Genomic DNA, 22,496 nt, shown 5'->3' on the forward strand with positions numbered 1-22,496 from the left:
GTCTCGTCTCGATTACTGTAACGTATTATTTTCGGGTCTCCCCATGTCTAGCATTAAAAGATTACAGTTGGTACAAAATGCGGCTGCTAGACTTTTGACAAGAACAAGAAAGTTTGATCACATTACACCTGTACTGGCTCACCTGCACTGGCTTCCTGTGCACTTAAGATGTGACTTTAAGGTTTTACTACTTACGTATAAAATACTACACGGTCTAGCTCCATCCTATCTTGCCGATTGTATTGCACCATATGTCCCGGCAAGAAATCTGCGTTCAAAGGACTCCGGCTTATTAGTGATTCCCAAAGCCCAAAAAAAGTCTGCGGGCTATAGAGCTTTTTCATTTCGGGCTCCAGTACTCTGGAATGCCCTCCCGGTAAAAGTTCGAGATGCCACCTCAGTAGAAGCATTTAAGTCTCACCTTAAAACTCATTTGTATACTCTAGCCTTTAAATAGACCTCCTTTTTAGACCAGTTGATCTGCCGTTTCTTTTCTTTTTCTCCTATGTCCCACTCTCCCTCGTGGAGGGGGTCCGGTCCGATCCGGTGGCCATGTCCTGCTCGCCTGTGTATCGGCTGGGGACATCTCTGCGCTGCTGATCCGCCTCCGCTTGGGATGGTTTCCTGCTGGCTCCGCTGTGAACGGGACTCTCGCTGCTGTGTTGGATCCGCTTTGGACTGGACTCTCGCGACTGTGTTGGATCCATTATGGATTGAACTTTCACAGTATTATGTTAGACCCGCTCGACATCCATTGCTTTCCTCCTCTCCAAGGTTCTCATAGTCATCATTGTCACCGACGTCCCACTGGGTCATTATTGTCACCGACGTCCCACTGGGTCATTATTGTCACCGACGCCACTGGGTGTGAGTTTTCCTTGCCCTTATGTGGGCCTACCGAGGATGTCGTAGTGGTTTGTGCAGCCCTTTGAGACACTAGTGATTTAGGGCTATATAAGTAAACATTGGTTGATTGATTGATTAGTTGCAATGGCAAATGTCTAAAAGAACCCCGTTAGATCTGCCCAAAAAATCCTGTCTTACGCGCTGGCATTAGTTGGGTTATATTTATCACATTAAAGAAATAAATGATCAAAAACATGACCAAGCGTGTAGTCAACATGGTAATATGAACATATCACTGCTAGTCTGCAGCACACTGAAGCAGAATTAATCTAAGGCCAGCCAAGAATGTTCAAATAATATCTAAGTGGCTGACATTTATCAATGAAAATATGGAAAAGTTGCTGATGGTGTGTTTGACAGAGAGCAGCTGAAAGGAGATACCATAGAAGTCCATTCACCATGGTAAATATTGTACATTGTTTCATAAAACTGTTGTACTTGCTAGAAGTACATTCTATTTTATTGTTTTTATACAATATTTCTTATCCAAAAGTGCGTTTTTATTTTTTAAAAAGGCATGTCACTTGATAAATTGGTGCTGTTTTTGAGGGACAACCACTAACTAAATAGATTTAAATGAACTTCAATGTGAGTTGTTGGATTGATTGATTGATTTAAACTTTTATTAGTAGATTGCACAGTTCAGTACATATTCCGTACAATTGGCCACTAAATGGTAACGCCCAAATACGTTTTTCAACTTGTTTAACCTGCCTCTTGTGTTAGCTTTCTGTTACCATCTCTGATGTTAACGGGTCGGTTTTGACCCATTTCTTAAATCAGCTGTAAAATACACTAAAAATGATTATTTATCATCCAATTTGTTTCTCATCTCTTGGTTACCTTGTTAGGCTTCCTTACCCATGAAAATATTGGTTATAAGATTTTTGGAGTGGGCCATTAGGCCTTTTTTTTGCCAGTATACCCCTTCGATTTCAATTTTAAAAAATGGTAAAATTAACTTTAAAAGAATCTTATAAATAAATAAAAGGTTGTTGTGTTACCTGACTATTACTGAGGGGTATTAGAACATATATCTTATCTTATCTCTTATTTGTTTTATTTATTTTTTCATTTTAATCATTTTGAGAGTGAATTCACCTCACATGTCTGGACATGCCAGTCTTTGTTTTTTTTGTACTGGATAACAAGGTAAAATTAGAATCCCCTGAAGCTCACATGATTGGGAGAGGAGCTGGCTGTCAGTGTGTTCAGTTTTGTCTCTAATTATTGCTTGATAATCTTATTTTCATAACTGGGTCGAAGCCGACCCTAACAACACCAAGGTCATAATTTCATCCAGAGCATTTTATAATTTAGTGAAAAACCAAACAAAAGGTTTTGTTTCGTTGAAATAGAGGTTCGTGACAAAGTCAAAAAGCCTTGATACAAAAAATAAATGTATATGGTTATTTTATGCATTTAAAAACTAAAACGGGTCGATGCTGACCCTAACACAAGACGAAGGTTAAGTAAAATCAATTCATAGTAGAGATACAAGAGCTTTGAGTTAAAAGCTCCATCACGACAACTCCAAACTGCTAAACTTGGCATTCTCTGCAGCAGTTCAAAATCAATATTTATCTAAAAGTGAGACAAAAACTGTTTTTTTATCAAGTACAATACATCAGGATGCTGCTCATTTAAAATGTATTATGTGCTGTTTGCTACAGACTATTCAGTTTATCGAACTTAAAAATGCTGACGTTTTTGTACACCCGCTGGCTGGCCCTGTGAGGTGAATCTGAAACCTGATTGTTTAAAGAAATAGCCCCACTGCCAATATAGTATAAGTGATATCAGGCCAGCAATACTGATTCTGAAGGCCCTGCTCAGATTGCATTGACACATATGCGTACTGGAAGCAGTGCATTCAAGAGACACGCTATAAAATGAACATAACAGACTGTTGAAAATAAATCAATACAAATTCAGGGAACCAATACTAGAATTTAAGTTGTAAATGTGAATTTGTGTTTAAGCTAGCAAAGAGGTCCTTGCTGGCCCTAACAGCACACCACAGCTTAATACTATTCATTGTACATACCTGGTCAAAAAGGTCAGTGCCATCTATGCCCGCTGCCTTCATCAACTCATCTTCTCCCCCAGGGTGGTAGTCCATGTAAGGGCTGACATTATACACCAAACCTTCACATGTAACACGACATGTTAGTTCGGTGAATTCTGATGACATTTTAATTGTATTCTGCTGCATTTCCCTCTCCTTCCAAAGCATTGATGTCAATGTTGCCACTACTACAAAGAATGTTTTTAGGTTGGTTTTCAACTCAAATTTTTCAAATGCTTTGTTCTTAGTTTTGTTGTTTTTCATTTTTAAGTCTTGTGTGTAAATGAACCCAATATTAAATTATCACAACAATTATAAGCTTTTGTTTCTTACAATGAAGACTGAACTTAGGGCTGGGCGATATTGCCTTTTTTTAATATCGCGATATTTTTAGGCCATATCGCGATATACATTACAATATTTTACCTTGGCCTTGAATGAACACTTGATGCATATAATCACAGCAGTACGATGATTCTATGTGTCTACATTAAAAAATTCTTCTTCATACTGCATTCATGTATGCTTCTTTTAAACTTTCATGCAGAGAGGGAAATCACAACTAAAGTTGTCTTTATTTTTAAGTTATCATTCCGTGATTTTACCAGTCCGGCCTACTTGGGGGTGTGAAGTACAGTGAGCTTTGAGTCACTTTTCTCAGGTGACTCAAAGCGCTTTACATAGTGAAACCCAATACCTAAGTTATATTTTTAAACCAGTGTGGGTTGCACTTGGAGCAGGTGGGTAAAGTGTCTTGCTCAAGGACACAACGGCAGGACAAGGATGGCAAAAGTGGGGATCGAACCGGCAACCCTGAAGTTGCTGGTACGGCCGCTCTACCGCCCTAATAGTAGTCGAGTAGATTTTTCTCCACGTGGCCCCCGATCTAAAATGAGTTTGACACCCATGCTCTAACCACTAGGCCACTGAGCAAGTAATTTTGCAGTAGTAGCGACTTCCTTGTTCATACTGGTAACCCTGTCAACTTCCTTTATGCAAGTGACATTGGGGCCAGTGCAGGTTTATACTGGTGTTTTATATAGAAGGTCACATTTCAATTGCAGCGTAAACAGTTAGCTGGAAAAAAAATCAGGTTTCGAAAACATTTGATTTGTCCCACTTTAGCCTGCAGTGTAAACGTAGTCTGTAATTAGCTGCCAGCTTGTCAGACTGGGTACTAAAAATAAATAGTGTCAATCAGAGGAGATCAACAGTTGTGTCAGCAATAAAAGGCATTATTCGGCGATGGCGTCACATAAGTTTTCTTGAGAATCAGCCGATACCGATCAGTGGCCTAATGATTGGCACATCTTTAAGGTGTTGTTTTAGTTTACACATTTTTTTCCCTTCTTGATACAAGTTTGTACTAGTTTTACTTGCGGTGGGAAAAAAAGTGATTAACAAAATGATTGGCAACACTAAATTGGGGTTTGTGTGTGAATGTGAATGTTGTCTCTATTGTGTTGGCCCTGCGATGAGGTGGCGACTTGTCCAGGGTGTACCGCCCGAATGCAGCTGAGATAGGCTCCAGCACCCCCAGTGATCCCGAAAGGGACAAGCTGTAGAAAATGAATGGTTGGATGCATACATCCATTCATGCATTATATTACTTTAATTTATTTTCACGTAAAAAAAACACTTATTTTCAAAGTGTGTTGACTTTTATTTCATTTTGCAGTAGTAGCGACTTCCTTGTTCATATTGGTAATCCAGTAAACTTCCCTTATGTTCACTTTATTAAACTGACATGCAAGTGACATCGGGGCCGCATTGGGGTCAGTGCAGGTTTATACTGGAGTTTTATAGAAGGTCACATTTTACTTGCGGTGTAAACAGTCAGCTGGAATAAATTATATTGGGAAAACATTTGCTTTGGCCCACTTTAGCCTGTAGTGTAAACGTAGTCTATATTTAGCTGCCAGCTTGTTAGCCTGGACAATAAAACGAAATACAGGAGATCAATGTTTGTGTCGGCAATAAAACGCATTATTCGGCGATGGCGTCACATAAGTTTTCTTGAGAATCAGCCGATACTGATCAGTGTCCGAACGATTAGCACATCCCTAAGGTAAGGGGTGTCCAAACTTTTTCCACTGAGGGCCGCACACTGAAAAATCAAAGCAAGCGGGGGCCATTTTCATAATTTTTATTTTAAAAACCAATACAATATATGTATGAAAAAAATGTACATTTAGGCCTCCACTCAGTTATGATGGGGATGCCAAAGGGTTTTGATAAAAAAATATATTAAAAATGTGTCATTATTCAGTATTACTCTTTTCATTATTATTCAAGTTTTAAATCTCTAGATCAACATTAGGAAAAAAATGGAAAAAACACAAAATATGCAATATTTTCACCCAATAAAATTTTTTTAGGTGGAATATTTGAGATTATATAATAATTGGAACCTTAATTTTAGATTTGTATTATTATTTTTTGAGCAATGACACTTAAAAAACAAATCACACTAAAATAATTGGGGATCCAAAAGTGTCCTACTCATTAAAGTATTAAAAAACAAATTATATGTTTGTTTTACCGTTGACTTTTAACACAATAATCTCAAGATCAACTTCAGATATATCCATCAAGTATTAGTTATATTGTTGTTTGTTTGTTTTAGGCCCTTCTTTAAAAAAACTAAAAAAACAGCTCAGTTTTTTTCATATGGCAAAACACAAAATATGCAACATTTTCCCCCAAAAATATTTCAAAGTGGAATATTTAATGTGACATCATCGGAGCCTTGAATAAGTCAATAATTCAAAATGACATTGATTTGGAGTCATTATTATTTTTTAAAGAAAGAAACAGCCTGCATGGCAGCTTTGTGTTATAAGAGTAAGCAGTGCAACATTTTCTTGTTACATTTCACCTGTTTGCTCTTTTATACCACTTTTTAGGTTTTTAATTGTTTTCAATTGTATTCTTAAAATGTGCCTGGGGCCGTTAAAAAATAACCCGCGGGCCGCAAATGGCCCCCGGGCCGCACTTTGGACACCCCTGCCTAATGTGTTGTTTTAGTTGACACATTTTTTTCCCCCTTCTCGATAAAAGTTTGTACTAGTTTTACTTTTGGTTGAAAGAATTGTGATTATAAAATGCCGAGTATAATCAGTGTGTATAGATCCAAGTGTATGCCCACCTCGTATACATGTCCAGCAGTCGTTCCTGGTGTTGTGTTTCTGTAGTTCTTCTTGAGTAACTTCAATCAGCCGTCCTCTCAGCCCAGTTAGATCTTTCCCACTTTTGGAGAACCGAATCCAGTCCATTAGACTGTGGCCTGGTTTCAAGGCAACCTGTATCACGGTTGACAGACATATAAAGGAGAACACGCAGTTAACGTAACATATAAAGCAGGGGTCACCAACCTTTTTGAAACCAAGAGCTAGTTCTTGGGTACTGATTAATGCCAACGGCTACCAGTTTGATACACACTTAAATAAATTGCCAGAAATAGTCAATTTGCTCTATTTACCTTTAATAAATAAATCTATATATATATAAAAAAAATGGGTATTTCTGTCTGTCATTCCGTCGTACATTTTTTTTCCTTTTACGGAAGGTTTTTTGTAGAGAATAAATGATGAAAAAAACACTTCAAGGCCTACTGAAAGCCACTACTAGCGACCACGCAGTCTGATAGTTTATATATCAATGATGAAATATTAACATTGCAACACATGCCAATACGGCCTTTTTAGTTTACTAAATTGCAATTTTAAATTTCCCGCGAGGTATCCTGTTGAAAACGTCGCGGAATGATGACGCTTGTGACGTTATTGGTTGGAGCGGACATTTTATCTCAGCACCACTCACGGCTAAAAGTCGTCTGCTTTAATCGCATAATTACACAGTATTTTGGACATCTGTGTTGCTGAATCGTTTGCAATTTTTTTCAATTAATAATGGAGACGTCAAAGAAGAATGCTGTTGGTGTAAAGCGGTGGATTGCAGCTGCCTTTAGCAACCGAAACACAGCCGGTGTTTCTTTGTTTGTTGTGAAGCTTTATAATGGAACAGAGCGGTCAAGCGAACATGTTTCTCTACCACATGTCAACCGGCAGGTTTCGGTGAGAAAATTGTGATATTAAGTCGGCTGTTACCGGAGAATTGAGGGGAGCTTGCGTCCTCCTGCAGCAGCTGTCAAAGAGGCAGCTGCGACTTTCTTGGCTCCTCCATGGCTTCCATCAGAGACACTGGCGGTCACCACACCCCTCCGACTTTTAGGTATGACTTTATAATCTCACTAAAACACTAGTAACACAACAAGCAGATAAGGGGTTTTCTAGAATTATCCTAGTAAATGTGTCTAATAACATCTGAATTGCTCCCACTGCGGTCGCCTTTTTTTTTTTTCTCTCTAGTGCTTCACACTTACTTTCCTCATCCACGAATCTTTCATCCTCGCTCAAATTAATGGGGAAATCGTCGCTTTCTCGGTCCGAATCGCTCTTGCTGCTGGTGGCTATGATGATAAACAATGTGAGGATGTGAAGAGCTGTCACGCCAAATTTCTTCCCCCCTACAAAAACCTTCCCGCCCACCCATTTACTTCCAGGGTTATGATTAATACAGAAGTTTTGTTAACGCTATATTATAAAAATATAACGCTATATTATAAAAATACAGACTTTTTTTTAACACTATATTATAAAAAATGAATTAAAAAAACAATTTGCAAACACAAGCAATGGGATGACTCATTTACTTGCAGGGTCACGTTTCTTCACATTTCCTCTTACGTCATCCCATAGCTTGTGTTTGTACATTTTTTTATTTTTTTTTTATAATATAGCGTTAATTTACAGCCCATCTCCCCGGATTATAAATAACCTAATGTAAATAATCAAATGTACTTACTTGCTCTTATGCTATCTGAACTCACTATGTTCTCTGCTGGCTGTACATATCCTACTAAATAAGACCTACACTGTTTCAATGTCCATTTCTCTGTTGATGCAATTGTTGATGACTGAAGTACTGATATCAACCAAAGCTCCTCATCCCACCCCCCGGATTGTAAATAATGTAAATAATTCATTGTATATACTATGATGATTAACCTGTGTGATGACTGTATTATGCTGATAGTATATATTTGTACCATGAATTGATTAACGTGGACAAGTTGAAAAACTTATTTGGGTGTTACCATTTAGTGGTCAGTTGTACGGAATATGTACTGAACTGTGCAATCTACTAATAAAAGTATCAATCAATCAATCAAAACAAAACGTCTGTATTTTTGTAATATAGCGTTAGCTCAGGTATTGAAAAGCTGACATTAATGGATATAAAACTTAGCCAATAGTATAATGAGGTTGCAACGGCGAAATTTCTTTTCAAACAGGGAAACAATTCCAAATAGCACATCTTCAATTCCAGTGTGTATGTTGGCCACCCATCTAAGTCATAGGACTGTGACAGAATTGGCTTTTATTTTATCAAAACTTTTTTTTAACCATCTTAGAGCTAGTATTATACACTCATAAAACATATTTACTGCTGATAAATATTAATTATGATACATTTTTAGACAAACAAAAATTGTAAACTTGTTGGTTAAATTGTTGTTTTAACTATGTTTGATTACTGTGAGGGCTTCACGGTGGTAGAGGGGTTAGTGCGTCTGCCTCACAATACGAAGGTCCTGCAGTCCTGGGTTCAAATCCAGGCTCAGGATCTTTCTGTGGAGTTTGCATGTTCTCCCCGTGAATGCGTGGGTTCCCTCCGGGTACTCCGGCTTCCTCCCACTTCCAAAGACATGCACCTGGGGATAGGTTGATTGGCAACACTAAATTGGCCTTAGTGTGTGAATGTGAGCGTGAATGTTGTCTGTCTATCTCTGTTGGCCCTGCGATGAGGTGGTGACTTGTCCAGGGTGTACCCCGCCTTCTGCCCGATTGTAGCTGAGATAGGCGCCAGCGCCCCCCGCGACCCCGAAAGGGAATAAGCGGTAGGAAATGGATGGATGGATGGATGATTACTGTGACCACCAGGTCATTGGAAATAAAGGTTATTAAAACATATATTATTCATAATTACATACAGTGGTACCTCAACTTAAGAGTGTTTTGTTTCTCGGCTGTGTGATGACTGTATTATGCTGATAGTATACATTAATTGACCATGAATTGATTAACGTGGACCCCGACTTAAACAAGTTGAAAAACTTATTTGGGTGTTACCATTTAGTGGTCAATTGTACGGAATATGTACTGAACTGTGCAATCTACTAATAAAAGTATCAATCAATCAGTCAAAACAAAACTGTATTTTTACGATATAGCGTTATATTTGTATAATATAGCACCGGAAGTAAATGGGGGGGAATGTTTTTGTAGGGGGGGGAAGAAATGTGGCGTGACAGCCCCCTTCAACCCGTGACGTCAAGCGCACATAGTCTGCTACTTCCGGTACCGGCAAGGCTTTTTTATTAGCGACCAAAAGTTGCAAACTTTATCGTCGATGTTCTCTACTAAATCCTTTCAGCAAAAATATGGCAATATCGCGAAATCATCAATTATGACTAGGGGTGGGCAAATTAATGCGTTAATTACGAGTTAACTCATCAATCTATTAACGCCGACAATTATTTTATCGCACCTTTGCGTATGTTGTATACATGCTTTTATTTTGTTAACGCCTTTTCTTAACCAGATGGCGTCGCCCGGATAAGCTTCGGCTTCGAGGGGCTCTTGGTAAAGATGGAACATTTGGCAAAAATACCGGACAATTCTGCAAATTTCCTGGCTGGCTTACAGCGTGGTCACTCCGGGATCACTTACGACCGCCAGACAATTCTGGATGTGGATAGATCGGGCCGTTTTGGACTGAATGACGCGTGCTTGCTAGACCGGCTAACTAGCATGGGAATACTTTGCCGGCTACATCCAGCGGCCTGTGAAGCAGCGGAGTATATGTGTTGTCTGTCTATTTATGAATAATGCAGACCAGGAGTGTTGGCTGAGTTCTTAACGTTTACTTTCAGAGCGTGCATATCACAACATACAAGATGCCGTCATGGCGACACAACCTATACCGGGCTACCGTGCATGCTCCTCACTCCTGTTGCATGCTGGGTAGGGTAGTTCTTTTTTTCCCTGGCTCATAACATCACAATATAGTACCATCCATCCATCCATCCATTTTCTACCGCTTATTCCCTTTCGGGGTCGCGGGGGGCGCTGGCGCCTATCTCAGCTGCAATCGGGCGGAAGGCGGGGTACACCCTGGACAAGTCGCCACCTCATCGCAGGGCCAACACAGATAGACAGACAACATTCACACTCACATTCACACACTAGGGCCAATTTAGTGTTGCAAATCAACCTATCCCCAGGTGCATGTCTTTGGAAGTGGGAGGAAGCCGGAGTACCCGGAGGGAACCCACGCATTCACGGGGAGAACATGCAAACTCCACACAGAAAGATCCCGAGCCTGGATTTGAACCCAGGACTGCAGGAACTTCGTATTGTGAGGCAGACGCACTAACCCCTCTGCCACCGTGAAGCCAATATAGTACCATGTATATGATATGTTCAGTTTATCAAAGCACCAAGCAAACAATCAGAAAATTCCCATCATATCAATTCCTAGATATGGTCATAATTATTTTAAGTGCACTACGCAGAATAAACACAACATTATTAATATTGCTACTACGGATAATTTGATCCAAAATTCCCTAAAACAGCCCACTACCTATAATATAGCTTTTTTAAACATAAGATCCCTGATAAAAAAAATGTTTCTGCTGTTACCTCAGAAATTGCCTGTTCAGATGTTATGATTGTGGCTCAGAGATTTGTATGTAGATTATATTTATTTTCCATAACAAACAGGATAACTTAAATACCCTGGCAGTGGCAATAAGCTCGAATGTTTGTATTTACATTTTTTGAGTTGATTTTCATAAAATATGCTATTTAACTGCTACTGTTTAACAAGGACTGACTTAAATTGTGTTTGCACAACAAATGTTTTGGCGCTTTTGTTCATGTGGGAGAATATTCCAATAAAGGTGCACTACACACTACTTTTGAATTCATTATTGGGCTTTGCGTATACAATGCAGTTAATCGCGATTAATCGCACAAATAGTGCGATTAACTTTGATTAAAGTTTTTAATCGTTGCCCAGCCCTAATTATGACACATAGAATGGACCTGCTGTCCCCGTTTAAATAAGAACATCTCATTTCAGAAGGCCTTTAAGTATGTTTAGAACAGGCCAGCGGGCGACTCATCTGGTCCTTACGGGCTACTTGGGCCTTGGTGACCCCTGATATGAATTGAAGTGAATTATATTTTTATATAGCGCTTTTCTCTAGTGACTCAAAGCGCTTTACATAGTGAAACCCAATATCTAAGTTACATTTAAACCAGTGTGGGTGGCACTGGGAGCAGGTGGGTAAAGTGTCTTGCCCAAGGACACAACGGCAGTGACTAGGATGGCGGAAGCGGGAATTGAACCTGCAACCCTCAAGTTGCTGGCACGGCCACTCTACCAACCGAGCTATACCGCCCCCAAAAAATATATAAAGCCTGTGTGGTAGTGTCATAGTTACCTTGGTCCTCCCCGAATGGCCGGAGGGAGAGACCCGCTGCTGGGAGCTCGGCGCCGGGAAGGACTGGGTCGGTAGGTTCAACATGTTGCGAGCAGCCCGCAGACACCTCAACGTGCGAAGGAAACCTGCTTGTCGAAGCCGTGGTTACCTCAGCAAGTTTGGCATTGAGGGGAATGTGTCAATGTCCTCCCTTTTGACACTTCCCTCACTCTTGAGCAATGCAGCCAAGCTACTATACTATGCTAGAGTTGATAAAACATACCATTACCAGCAAACATCATTTAGCACGTTAACCGGGATAAGGAAGTCATTTTACGGCCAAACTCAATTCCAGAGCAAATGCGCGATATTATTTACTTCAATAATATCCGCGCTGTACACAATTCCACTGTATTATGTCATCAATGTGGCCACACGGCTACGTCATAAGACTGCGACGGAAGTTGGATTTTTTTTTTCTTTAAAGGTTTATTTATAAATGTCAACAATTACAAACAGTAAGACAAACAACAATATACAACATTATAAAACATTATGAAAACAGTACAAAACAGCGCCAGGGGGTTGTAAGTTCAAAATAATAAAAAAAGAATACAAACATATATAGGGCTTCACGGTGGAAGAGGGGTTAGTGCGTCTGCCTCACAACACGAAGGTCCTGGGTTCGAATCCAGGCTCGGGATCTTTCTGTGTGGAGTTTGCATGTTCTCCCCGTGAATGCGTGGGTTCCCTCCGGGTACTCCGGCTTCCTCCCACTTCCAAAGACATGCACCTGGGGATAGGTTGATTGGCAACACTAAATTGGCCCTAGTGTGTGAATGTGAGTGTGAATGTTGTCTGTCTATCTGTGTTGGCCCTGCGATGAGGTGGCGACTTGTCCAGGGTGTACCCTGCCTTCCGCCCGATTGTAGCTGAGATAGGCGCCAGCGCCCCCCGCGACCCCGAAAGGGAATAAGCGGTAGAAAATTGATGGATGGATGGACAAACATATATATATATATATATATAAATAATAAACAAAATGCAAAGCCGTAGGCTTATTCAGATTCATCAATCAACTTAAATTTGGAACACAGCATCATCGTTTTCACAGCTTTTTTGTTGTTAGAGGTAGAGAGCGTTTTAATGTATAGTTCCAGATCTTTTTTAAAGGCACAAAAGATAGGACGGGTATTAAGAAACTTACATTTATGAATATAAAACTTAGCCAATAAAATAATGAGGTTGCAAAGGTAGAATTCCTTTTCAAATTTTTGTTCATACAGTGTAAAACCAAAAATCACATCTTTAAAGTAAAGCACAAATTTTAAGGTTTTACTACTTACGTATAAAATACTACACGGTCTAGCTCCATCTTATCTTGCCGATTGTATTGTACCATATGTCCCGGCAAGAAATCTGCGTTCAAAGGACTCCGGCTTATTAGTGATTCCCAAAGCCCAAAAAAAGTCTGCAGGCTATAGAGCGTTTTCCGTTCGGGCTCCAGTACTCTGGAATGCCCTCCCGGTAACAGTTCGAGATGCCACCTCAGTAGAAGCATTTAAGTCTCACCTTAAAACTCATTTGTATACTCTAGCCTTTAAATAGACTCCCTTTTTAGACCAGTTGATCTGCCGTTTCTTTTCTTTTTCTTCTATGTCCCACTCTCCCGTGTGGAGGGGGTCCGGTCCGATCCGGTGGCCATGTACTGCTCGCCTGTGTATCGGCTGGGGACATCTCTGCGCTGCTGGTCCGCCTACGCTTCGGATGGTTTCCTGCTGGCTCCGCTGTGAACGGGACTCTCGCTGCTGTGTCTTGGATCCTCTTTGGACTGGACTCTCGCGACTGTGTTGTATCCATTGTGGATTGAACTTTCACAGTATCATGTTAGACCCGCTCGACATCCATTGCTTTCCTCCTCTCCAAGGTTCTCATAGTCATCATTGTCACCGATGTCCCACTGGGTGTGAGTTTTCCTTGCCCTTATGTGGGCCTACCGAGGATGTCGTGGTGGTTTGTGCAGCCCTTTGAGACACTAGTGATTTAGGGCTATATAAGTAAACATTGATTGATTGAAATTTGTCATAAATATTGTCCAGGATGAAGCGACAGATGCCCTGCCATAGTGATCGAGTGTTTTCACGAGTCCAAAACAAGTGGTTAACAGTCTCTGGGTGCATGTTACAAAAGGTGCAGGTAACATCAATGTCCTTTTTGTATCTAACTGAAGTTGGATTTTAAAGTCTCTTTTCCAAAGTAAAGGCGCAATGTTATTAACTACGATAACATCCACACTTCATACAATTCCAGTGTATTTTTTAAAATTACTTTATAAACCTTCATTTATAATATGAACATCAAGAAATAATAAACAAAACAAGTACAGAAAAAATACAAAACGGCGCCAGGACGTTATAAACTCAATAAAGCCAATATTCCGATATTGTCCAACTCTTAATGACCGATTCCGATATCAACCGATACCAATATATACAGTCGTGGAATTAAGACAATATTATGCCTAATTTTATTGTGATGCCCCGCTGGATGCATTAAAACAGTGGTTCTCAACCTTTTTTCAGTGATGTACCCCCTGTGAACATTTTTTTTTAATTCAAGTACCCCCTAATCAGAGCAAAGCATTTTTGGTTGAAAAAAAGAGATAAAGAAGTAAAATACAGCACTATGTCATCAGTTTCTGATTTATTAAATTGTATAACAGTGCAAAATATTGCTCATGTGTAGTGGTCTTTCTTGAACTATTTTGAAAAAAAATGTAAAAATAATTAAACTTGTTGAAAGTGATTCAATTATAAATAAAGATTTTTCTGCACATAGAAGTAATCATCAACTTAAAGTGCCCTCTTTAGGGATTGTAATAGAGATCCATCTGGATTCATGAACTTCATTCTAAAAAAAATTTAAAAAAAAAAGAAGAAATCTTTAACATCAATGTTTATGGAACATGTCCACAAAAAAATCTAGCTGTCAACACTGAATATTGCATTTCTTTTCACAGTTTATGAACTTACATTCATACTTTGTTGAAGTATTATTCAATAAATATATTCATAAAGGATTTTTGAATTGTTGCTATTTTTAGAATATTTGAAAAAAAATCTCACGTACCACTTGGCAGACCTTCAAGTACCCCCAGAGGTACGCGTACCCCCATTTGAGAACCACTGCATTAAACAATGCAACATTGTTTTCCAAAATAAATCAACTCAAATTATGGAAAAAAATGCCAACATGGCACTGCCATATTTAATATTCAAGTCACAAAGTGCTTTTTTTTTTTTTTTAACATCCCTCAAAACAGCAGCTTGGAATTTGGGACATGCTCTCCCTGAAAGACCATGAGGCGGTTGCGGTGCGGGGTTGAGGTGGGCGGGGTTGGGGGGGGGGGGGTGTATATTGTAGCGTCTCGGAAGAGTTAGTGCTTAAGAGGTTCTGGCCCGTATTTGTTCTGGTTTGTTTATGTTGTGTTACGGTGCGGATGTTCTCCCGAAATGTGTTTGTCATTCTGGTGTGGGTTCACAGTGTGGCACATATTTGTAAATAAATGATAAATGGGTTGTACTTGTATAGCGCTTTTCTATCTTCAAGGTACTCAAAGCGCTTTGACACTACTTCCACATTCACCCATTCACACATACATTCACACACTGATGGAGGGAGCTGCCATGAAAGGCACTAACCAGCACCCATCAGGAGCAAGGGTGAAGTGTCTTGCTCAAGGACACAACGAGGTTGGTACTAGGTTGGGATTGAACCAGGGACCCTCAGGTTGCGCACGGCCACTCTCCCACTGCGCCACGCCATCCCAGTGTTTAAGTTGTTTATACGGCCACCCTCAGTGTGACCTGTATGGCTGTTTGACCAAGTATGCCTTGCATTCACTTGTGTGTGTGAAAAGCCATAAATATTATGTGATTGGGCCAGCACTCAAAGGAAGTGCCTTTAAGGTTTATTGGCGCTCTGCACTTCTCCCTACGTCCGTGTACACAGCAGCGTTTTAAAAAGTCATACATTTTACTTTTTGAAACAGATACCGATAATTTTCAAACCGATAATTTCCGATATAGTAAATAATCCAAAATTGGAGCACGGCATCATAGTTTTCACAGCTTTTTGCCTGTTAGAGGTAGAGAGTGTTTTAAAGTAGAAAAGGCACACAAAACAGGTCAGGTATTGAGAAACTTACATTAATGGATGTAAAACTTAGCCAAAAGTATAATGAGGTTGCAACGGCGAAATTTCTTTTCAAATAGGGAAACAATTCCAAATAGCACATTTTCAATTCCAGTGTGTATGTTGGCCACCCATCTCAGTCATAGGACTGTGACAGAATTGGCTTTTATTTTATTAAAACTTTTTTTAACCATCTTAGAGCTAGTATTAAACACTCATAAAACATATTTACTGCTGATAAATATTAATTATGATACATTTTTAGACAAACAAAAATTGTAAACTTGTTGGTTAAATTGTTGTTTTAACTATGTTTGATTACTGTGACCACCAGGTGATTGAAAATAAAGGTTATTAAAACGTATATTATTCATAATTACATACAGTGGTACCTCAACTTAAGAGCGTTTTGTCTCTCGGCTCATTGTTATGCTTTGAGTTGCAAGCAAAAATTTTACTTTTAAGCATCAGCCCCATTAGTTGCAATAGCAAATGTCTAAAAGAACCCCGTAAGATCCGCCCAAAACATCCTGTCTTACTCGCCAGCAATAATTGGATGATATTTATCCATCCATCCATCCATCCATCATCTTCCGCTTATCCGAGGTCGGGTCGCGGGGGCAGCAGCCTAAGCAGGGAAGCCCAGACTTCCCTATCCCCAGCCACTTCGTCTAGCTCTTCCCGGGGGATCCCGAGGCGTTCCCAGGCCAGCCGGGAGACATAGTCTTCCCAACGTGTCCTGGGTCTTCCCCGTGGCCTCCTAACAGCTGGACGTGCCCTAAACACCTCCCTAGGGAGGCGTTCGGGTGGCATCCTGACCAGATGCCCGAACCACCTCATCTGGCTCCTCTCGATGTGAAGGAGCAGCGGCTTTACTTTGAGTTCCTCCCGGATGGCAGAGCTTCTCACCCTATCTCTAAGGGAGAGACCCGCCACACGGCGGAGGAAACTCATTTCAGCCGCTTGTACCCGTGATCTTATCCTTTCGGTCATGACCCAAAGCTCATGACCATAGGTGAGGATGGGAACGTAGATCGACCGGTAAATTGAGAGCTTTGCCTTCCGGCTCAGCTCCTTCTTCACCACAACAGATCGGTACAACGTCCGCATTACTGAAGACGCCGCACCGATCCGCCTGTCGCTCTCACGATCCACTCTTCCCCCACTTGTGAACAAGACTCCTAGGTACTTGAACTCCTCCACTTGGGGCAGGGTCTCCTCCCCAACCTGGAGATGGCACTCCACCCTTTTCCGGGCAAGAACCATGGACTTGGACTTGGAGGTGCTGATTCTCATTCCGGTCGCTTCACACTCGGCTGCGAACCGATCCAGTGAGAGCTGAAGATCCCGGTCAGATGAAGCCATCAGGACTACATCATCTGTATCATCTAATTTGATATTTATCAAATTAAATAAAAATATATTATCAAAATAATGACCAAGAGTATAATCAACTTGGTAATATGAGCATATCACTGTTAGTCTGTGCCATACTGAAGCAGAATTTGTCCAAGGCCAGCCAAGAATGTTCAAATAATATCTAAGTGGCGGAAATGTATCAAGGAAAATATGAAAAAGTTGCTGATGGTGTGTTTGACAGAGAACAGCTGAAAATAGATACAATTAAAGTCTATTCTCCAAGATAAATATTGTAAATGTTCTCGTAAAACTGCTGTACTTGCTAGAAGTACATTACATTCTATCATTTTTATACAAAATTTCTTGTCTAAAAGTTTGTTTTTCTTTTTAACGTTGGCCAACCGTCTAGGTCATAGGTTTCAAACTCTGGCCCGCGGGCCAAAATTGGCCCGCCGGGTAATTTAATTTGGCCCTTGAGGCAATATCAAATTAACATTAGAGTTGGCCCGCCGGTGTTATACAGCGGTGCCGCTGTAACACCACATTCACCGATTTCCCGGGAGACTCTCGAATTTCAGTGCCCCTCCCGAAAATCTCCCGGTGCAACCATTCTCCCGAATTCCACCCGGACAACAATATTGGGGGTGTGCCTCAAAGGCACTGCCTTTAGCGACCCCTACAACCTGTCGTCAAGTCTGTTTTTCCTCCTCACAAACAGTGTGCCGGCCCAGTCACGTAATATATGTGGCTTCTACACACATGTAAGTAAATGCAAGGCATACTTGATCAACAGCATACAGGTCACGCTGAGGGTGGCCATATAAACAACTTTAACACTGTTACAAATAGGCACCACACTGTGAACCCACACCAAACAAGAATAACCAACACATTTCGGGAGAACATCCGCACCGTAACACAACAGAACAAATACCCAGAACCACTTGCAGCACTAACTCTTCCGGACCGCTACGATATACACCCCCGCCCCGCTAACCGCACCCACCTGAGCCCCGACATTAACTGAGCAGTAAAAAGGCCTGAATGGTTGATTTATTCATTATTTTATTTTCAAATGTATTAGCCTCTGGAAAAAGTTAAAGTTAATATTTAAATACAAAAGAGGCATTCAATTTTTATTTAAATTTGATTTGATATGCCATTGATATTTTTTAATTATTATTATTATTATTATTTTAGACTCAATTTTGCATGTCACTATAAAGTTATATAAGCCTTGCTTGTTCAATATTCAATGAAAAACTCGTTTGGGTCCCTATTAAAAGATTAATTTGTTCAACCTCGACCCGCGGCTTTGCTCAGTTTTTGAGTTTGACACACCTGGTCTAGGTCATAGGCTTTTATTTTCTCTTTTTTAACCATCTTACTGCAAGTATTATAAACACATAAAACATATTTAATGCTGATACATGTTTTACGATATATTTTTAGACACAAAAAAAATCGGGAGCTTGTTTGTTAAATAACACTTTTACATGCGTATCTTTCCTTCCAAATGGTGTAAATGTAATTGACTATACCTAACACATCCTGGCTTGATTGTACTAATAATAAATAGTAATAAAATATTGCAACATACCAGGAATGAAAATGCTCGTCAATGTGCCAAAAAATGAAATCTGTCCAGCCGACTTGTGGTCACTGTCAGTGTCGTCATTCTCAGAATCTTTGTGCTTTTCATCAGACATATTTCCTTCTGTATATGTTTGTGGAGCAAAGAAGCATCCAAACACTTTGTCACCGCGCCTCTAATCTTATAAGTGGATTTGTCTGCCTTCAAAATAAAGGCCCTAGCACGTTAATAGAGAGATCCAAAAATAATATGTCTGATTGGAGCAATAAAACATCCATTTATTATATTGATTACATTACTCACTAAAATTAAATATTCATGAGCTACAACTTATGGACAGGAAAAGTATTTGATTTTCACTTTCTTTCAAATCTCAATGTTGTGTTTCAAACTTTTACTTATTTATTAGGAGTGGGCAAATTAATGCGTTAATTACGAGTTAACTCATCAATTAATTAACGCCGACAATTATTTTATCGCACATTTGCTTATGTTGTTTACATGCTTTTATTTTGTTAACGCCTTTTCTTAACAAGATGACGTCGCCCGGACGCTTCGAACATTTGGCAAAAATACCGGACAATTCTGCAAATGTCATGGCTGGCTTACAGCGTGGTCACTCCGGGATCACTTACGACCGCCAGACAATTCTGGATGTGGATGGATCGGGCCGTTTTGGACTGAATGACGCGTACTTGCTAGACCGGCTAGCTAGCATGGGAATACTTTGCCGGCTACATCCAGCGGCCTGTGAAGCAGCGGAGTATATGTGTTGTCTGTCTATTTATGAATAATGCAGACCAGGAGTGTTGGCTGAGTTCTTAACGTTTGCTTTCAGAGCGTGCATATCACAACATACAAGATGCCGTCATGGCGACACAACCTAGCATGCTCGTCACTCCTGTTGCATGCTGGGTAGGGTAGTTCTTTTTTTCCCTGGCTCATAACATCACAATATAGTACCATGTATATGATGCCTTCAGTTTATCAAAGCACCAAGCAAACAATCGGAAAATTCCCATCATATCAATTCCTAGATATGGTCATGATTGTTTTAAGTGCACTACGCAGAATAAACACAACATTATTAATATTGCTACTACGGATAATTTAATAAAAAATGCCCTAAAACAGCCCACTACCTATAATATAGGTTTTTTTAAACATAAGATCCCTGATAAAAAAAAATGTTTCTGCTGTTACCTCAGAAATTGCCTGTTCAGGTGTTATGATTGTGGCTCAGAGATTTGTATGTAGATTATATTTATTTTCCATAACAAACAGGATAACTTAAATACCCTGGCAGTGGCAATAAGCTTAAATGTTTGTATTTACATTTTTTGAGTTGATTTTCATAAAATATGCTATTTAACTGCTACTGTTTAACAAGGACTGATTTAAATTGTGTTTGCACAACAAATGTTTTGGCGCTTTTGTTCATGTGGGAGAATATTCCAATAAAGTTGCACTACACACTACTTTTGAATTCATTATTGGGCTTTGTGTATACAATGCAGTTAATCGCGATTAATCAGAGAAATAGTGCGATTAACTTCGATTAAAATGTTTAATCGTTGCCCAGCCCTATTATTTAAAGAAGCATATTTTTAAACAACCTATGCCCACCACTTTATTGTTATGTATTTTCTGCACACTTATTCTTAGCATATCTTTATAAAACCAAATCAACTAATACACATTTATAACAAGCCATGTTTAGATTCTTGCTGCCCTAAATGCCTGATTTTGTGGGAGCGTGTCTAAAAAAAAAATACTGCTAAATCGTCACAAAATCCATTTTCCCCTGTATTATATAATGACGTCATGTTGTATCAGTAAACCATTTGTTTTTTAATAGTGGGGGCCCCGCTGCAAAGGGGAGCGAGTGCTTTATCAGTATCATGCTTCAGACCTCGCTTGGAAAAGCTGCACACTGCAAAACGTGCTCATTGTGCCACTAATCTCGACTTCTTCATGTTGATTAAAATAAATGATCAGCACTAATTGTTTTATTCATTTTTGTTTTGGAGTTTAAAGTATTTTATATATTGTGCTCCCGAGTTTATGCTGCTGTTCAATTTGAATTTATTAGTATTTATTTAATCGTATTTTCCAGTTTAAGTTGGCTCAAATAGGTTTTTATAAATTTAAAAAATGATTAATTTTTATTATTATTTAAGGCAAATTAATGCAATTATTTTCCGTTATAGACTGAAACACAATATTAATAAAGCTATATTCGGCTATAAGTTGATTTATATTTCTTTATTTTGTATTTTCTTTATTGATAATATACGATGTTATGTAAAGGTGTACTTAAAACAATTTTATAGACAATTGATACTATTTCTAGTGGCGATGGAGAGTATACATCTTGGAGAGTGTCCATATTTTTTCAAAAAAATAAATGGACAAAAGGGCCCCCTTTTACATTTTAAATGTTCTGAAAAAAGGCTTACCCAAAGTAGATATGATAAAAAAATATATAAAAATGTCCCAAACAGCCTGCAGCTCAGCTTGCTGTTATATATGGCAAACCCTGTTATTAATTATTATTATTATCAATATCAACTCTCTCAACTTTTTGCTTTTTCTCCCCTTTTTAGCTTTGTTGCCTTGCACACCCTTGTACTATAATTATACAAAATTAAGTAATTATAATCATTTTAGATATCAATGATTTTTTTACAAGTAAAAGTACAACATTTTTTCACAAAATGCTGTACTTTTACTTTGCTCCCTGCAGATGGCAGCAAAGACAAAGATTGGGGAACAGGTAACACAAAAAAATATAGTTTTGGTGCCTAAAATGTTAGATTATATTCTGTATGTATTCAAGACTATTGAATTAAACACAAAATACTTATAGCATATTGATATGTGGACTAGAAATATGCATTAGATTAACAAACAACGTCTAAAAACAATCAAAGGTACACAAAAAAAACTGAACAATAATAATACGATTCTCATAACAGCACATACTATTTTGGCCTGTCAGAAACATACTGTTGTCACAATAATCTTACCAAATAATGTTAGGGTTGTACAATAAATCCAATTAAAAAGGATCTCGATTCACCCTAACACAGGGGTCACCAACACAGTGCCAGCAGGCACCAAGTAGCCCGTAAGGACCAGATGAGTCGCTCACTGGCCTGTTCTAAAAATAGCTCAAATATCAGCACTTACCAGTGAGCTGCCTCTATTTTTTAAATTTTATGTATTTACTAGCAAGCTGGTCTCGCTTTGCTCGACATTTTTAATTCTAAGAGAGACAAAACTCAAATACAATTTGAAAATCCAAGAAAATATTTTAAAGACTTGGTCTTCACTAGTTTGAATAAATTATTATTATTTTTTTTTACTATGCTTCTTATAACTGTCAGAAAGATAATTTTAGAGAAAAAATACAACCTTAAAAATGATTTTAGGATTTTTAAACACATCCACCTTTTTATCTTTTAAAATTCCTCCCTCTTCTCTCCTGACAATTTAAATCAATGTTCAAGTATTTTTTTTATTATTGTAAAGAATAATAAATACATTTTGATTTAATTCTTCATTTTAACTTCTGTTTTTTCGACAAAGAATATTTGTGAAATATTTCTTCAAACTTATGATTAAAATTCAAAACAAATATTCTGGCAAATCTAGAAAAACTTTAGCATTGAATTTAAATCTTATTTCAAAGTCTTTTGAATTTCTTTAAAAATGTTTGTTCTGGAAAACCTAGAAGAAAAAATGATTTGTCTTTGTTAGAAATATAGCTTGGTCCAATTTGTTATGTATTCTAACAAAATGCAGATTGGATATTTACC

The 22,496-nt window shown here is 38.9% G+C and overlaps 1 protein-coding gene across 18 annotated transcripts in view; it reads right to left on the reverse strand.

Moving 5' to 3' along the window:
* Window positions 1-12,273, reverse strand: part of LOC133561579 (cytochrome b5 reductase 4) — a 37,624-nt gene extending 25,351 nt beyond the window's left edge. For 17 of the 18 annotated variants that reach the window (XR_009808735.1, XR_009808728.1, XR_009808729.1 and 14 more), the window contains exons 1-3: window positions 11,550-12,261; window positions 6,123-6,276; window positions 2,954-3,054 (exon numbers count right to left, since the gene is read on the reverse strand). Coding sequence is in view for 2 of the 18 variants with exons in the window: in XM_061914962.1 (XP_061770946.1) it covers window positions 2,954-3,054; window positions 6,123-6,276; window positions 11,550-11,633 (339 nt within the window). In the remaining 16 variants the exon portion in view is untranslated. Of the gene's footprint in view, window positions 1-2,953; window positions 3,055-6,122; window positions 6,277-11,549 lie in introns of all 18 variants that reach the window. The other variant, XM_061914961.1, reaches the window with a different exon arrangement.
* Between the last annotated feature and the right edge of the window lie 10,223 nt (window positions 12,274-22,496).

This window comes from Nerophis ophidion, linkage group LG11 (genome assembly GCF_033978795.1).
Source record: "Nerophis ophidion isolate RoL-2023_Sa linkage group LG11, RoL_Noph_v1.0, whole genome shotgun sequence".
In the NCBI taxonomy this organism is placed as follows: domain Eukaryota; kingdom Metazoa; phylum Chordata; class Actinopteri; order Syngnathiformes; family Syngnathidae; genus Nerophis; species Nerophis ophidion.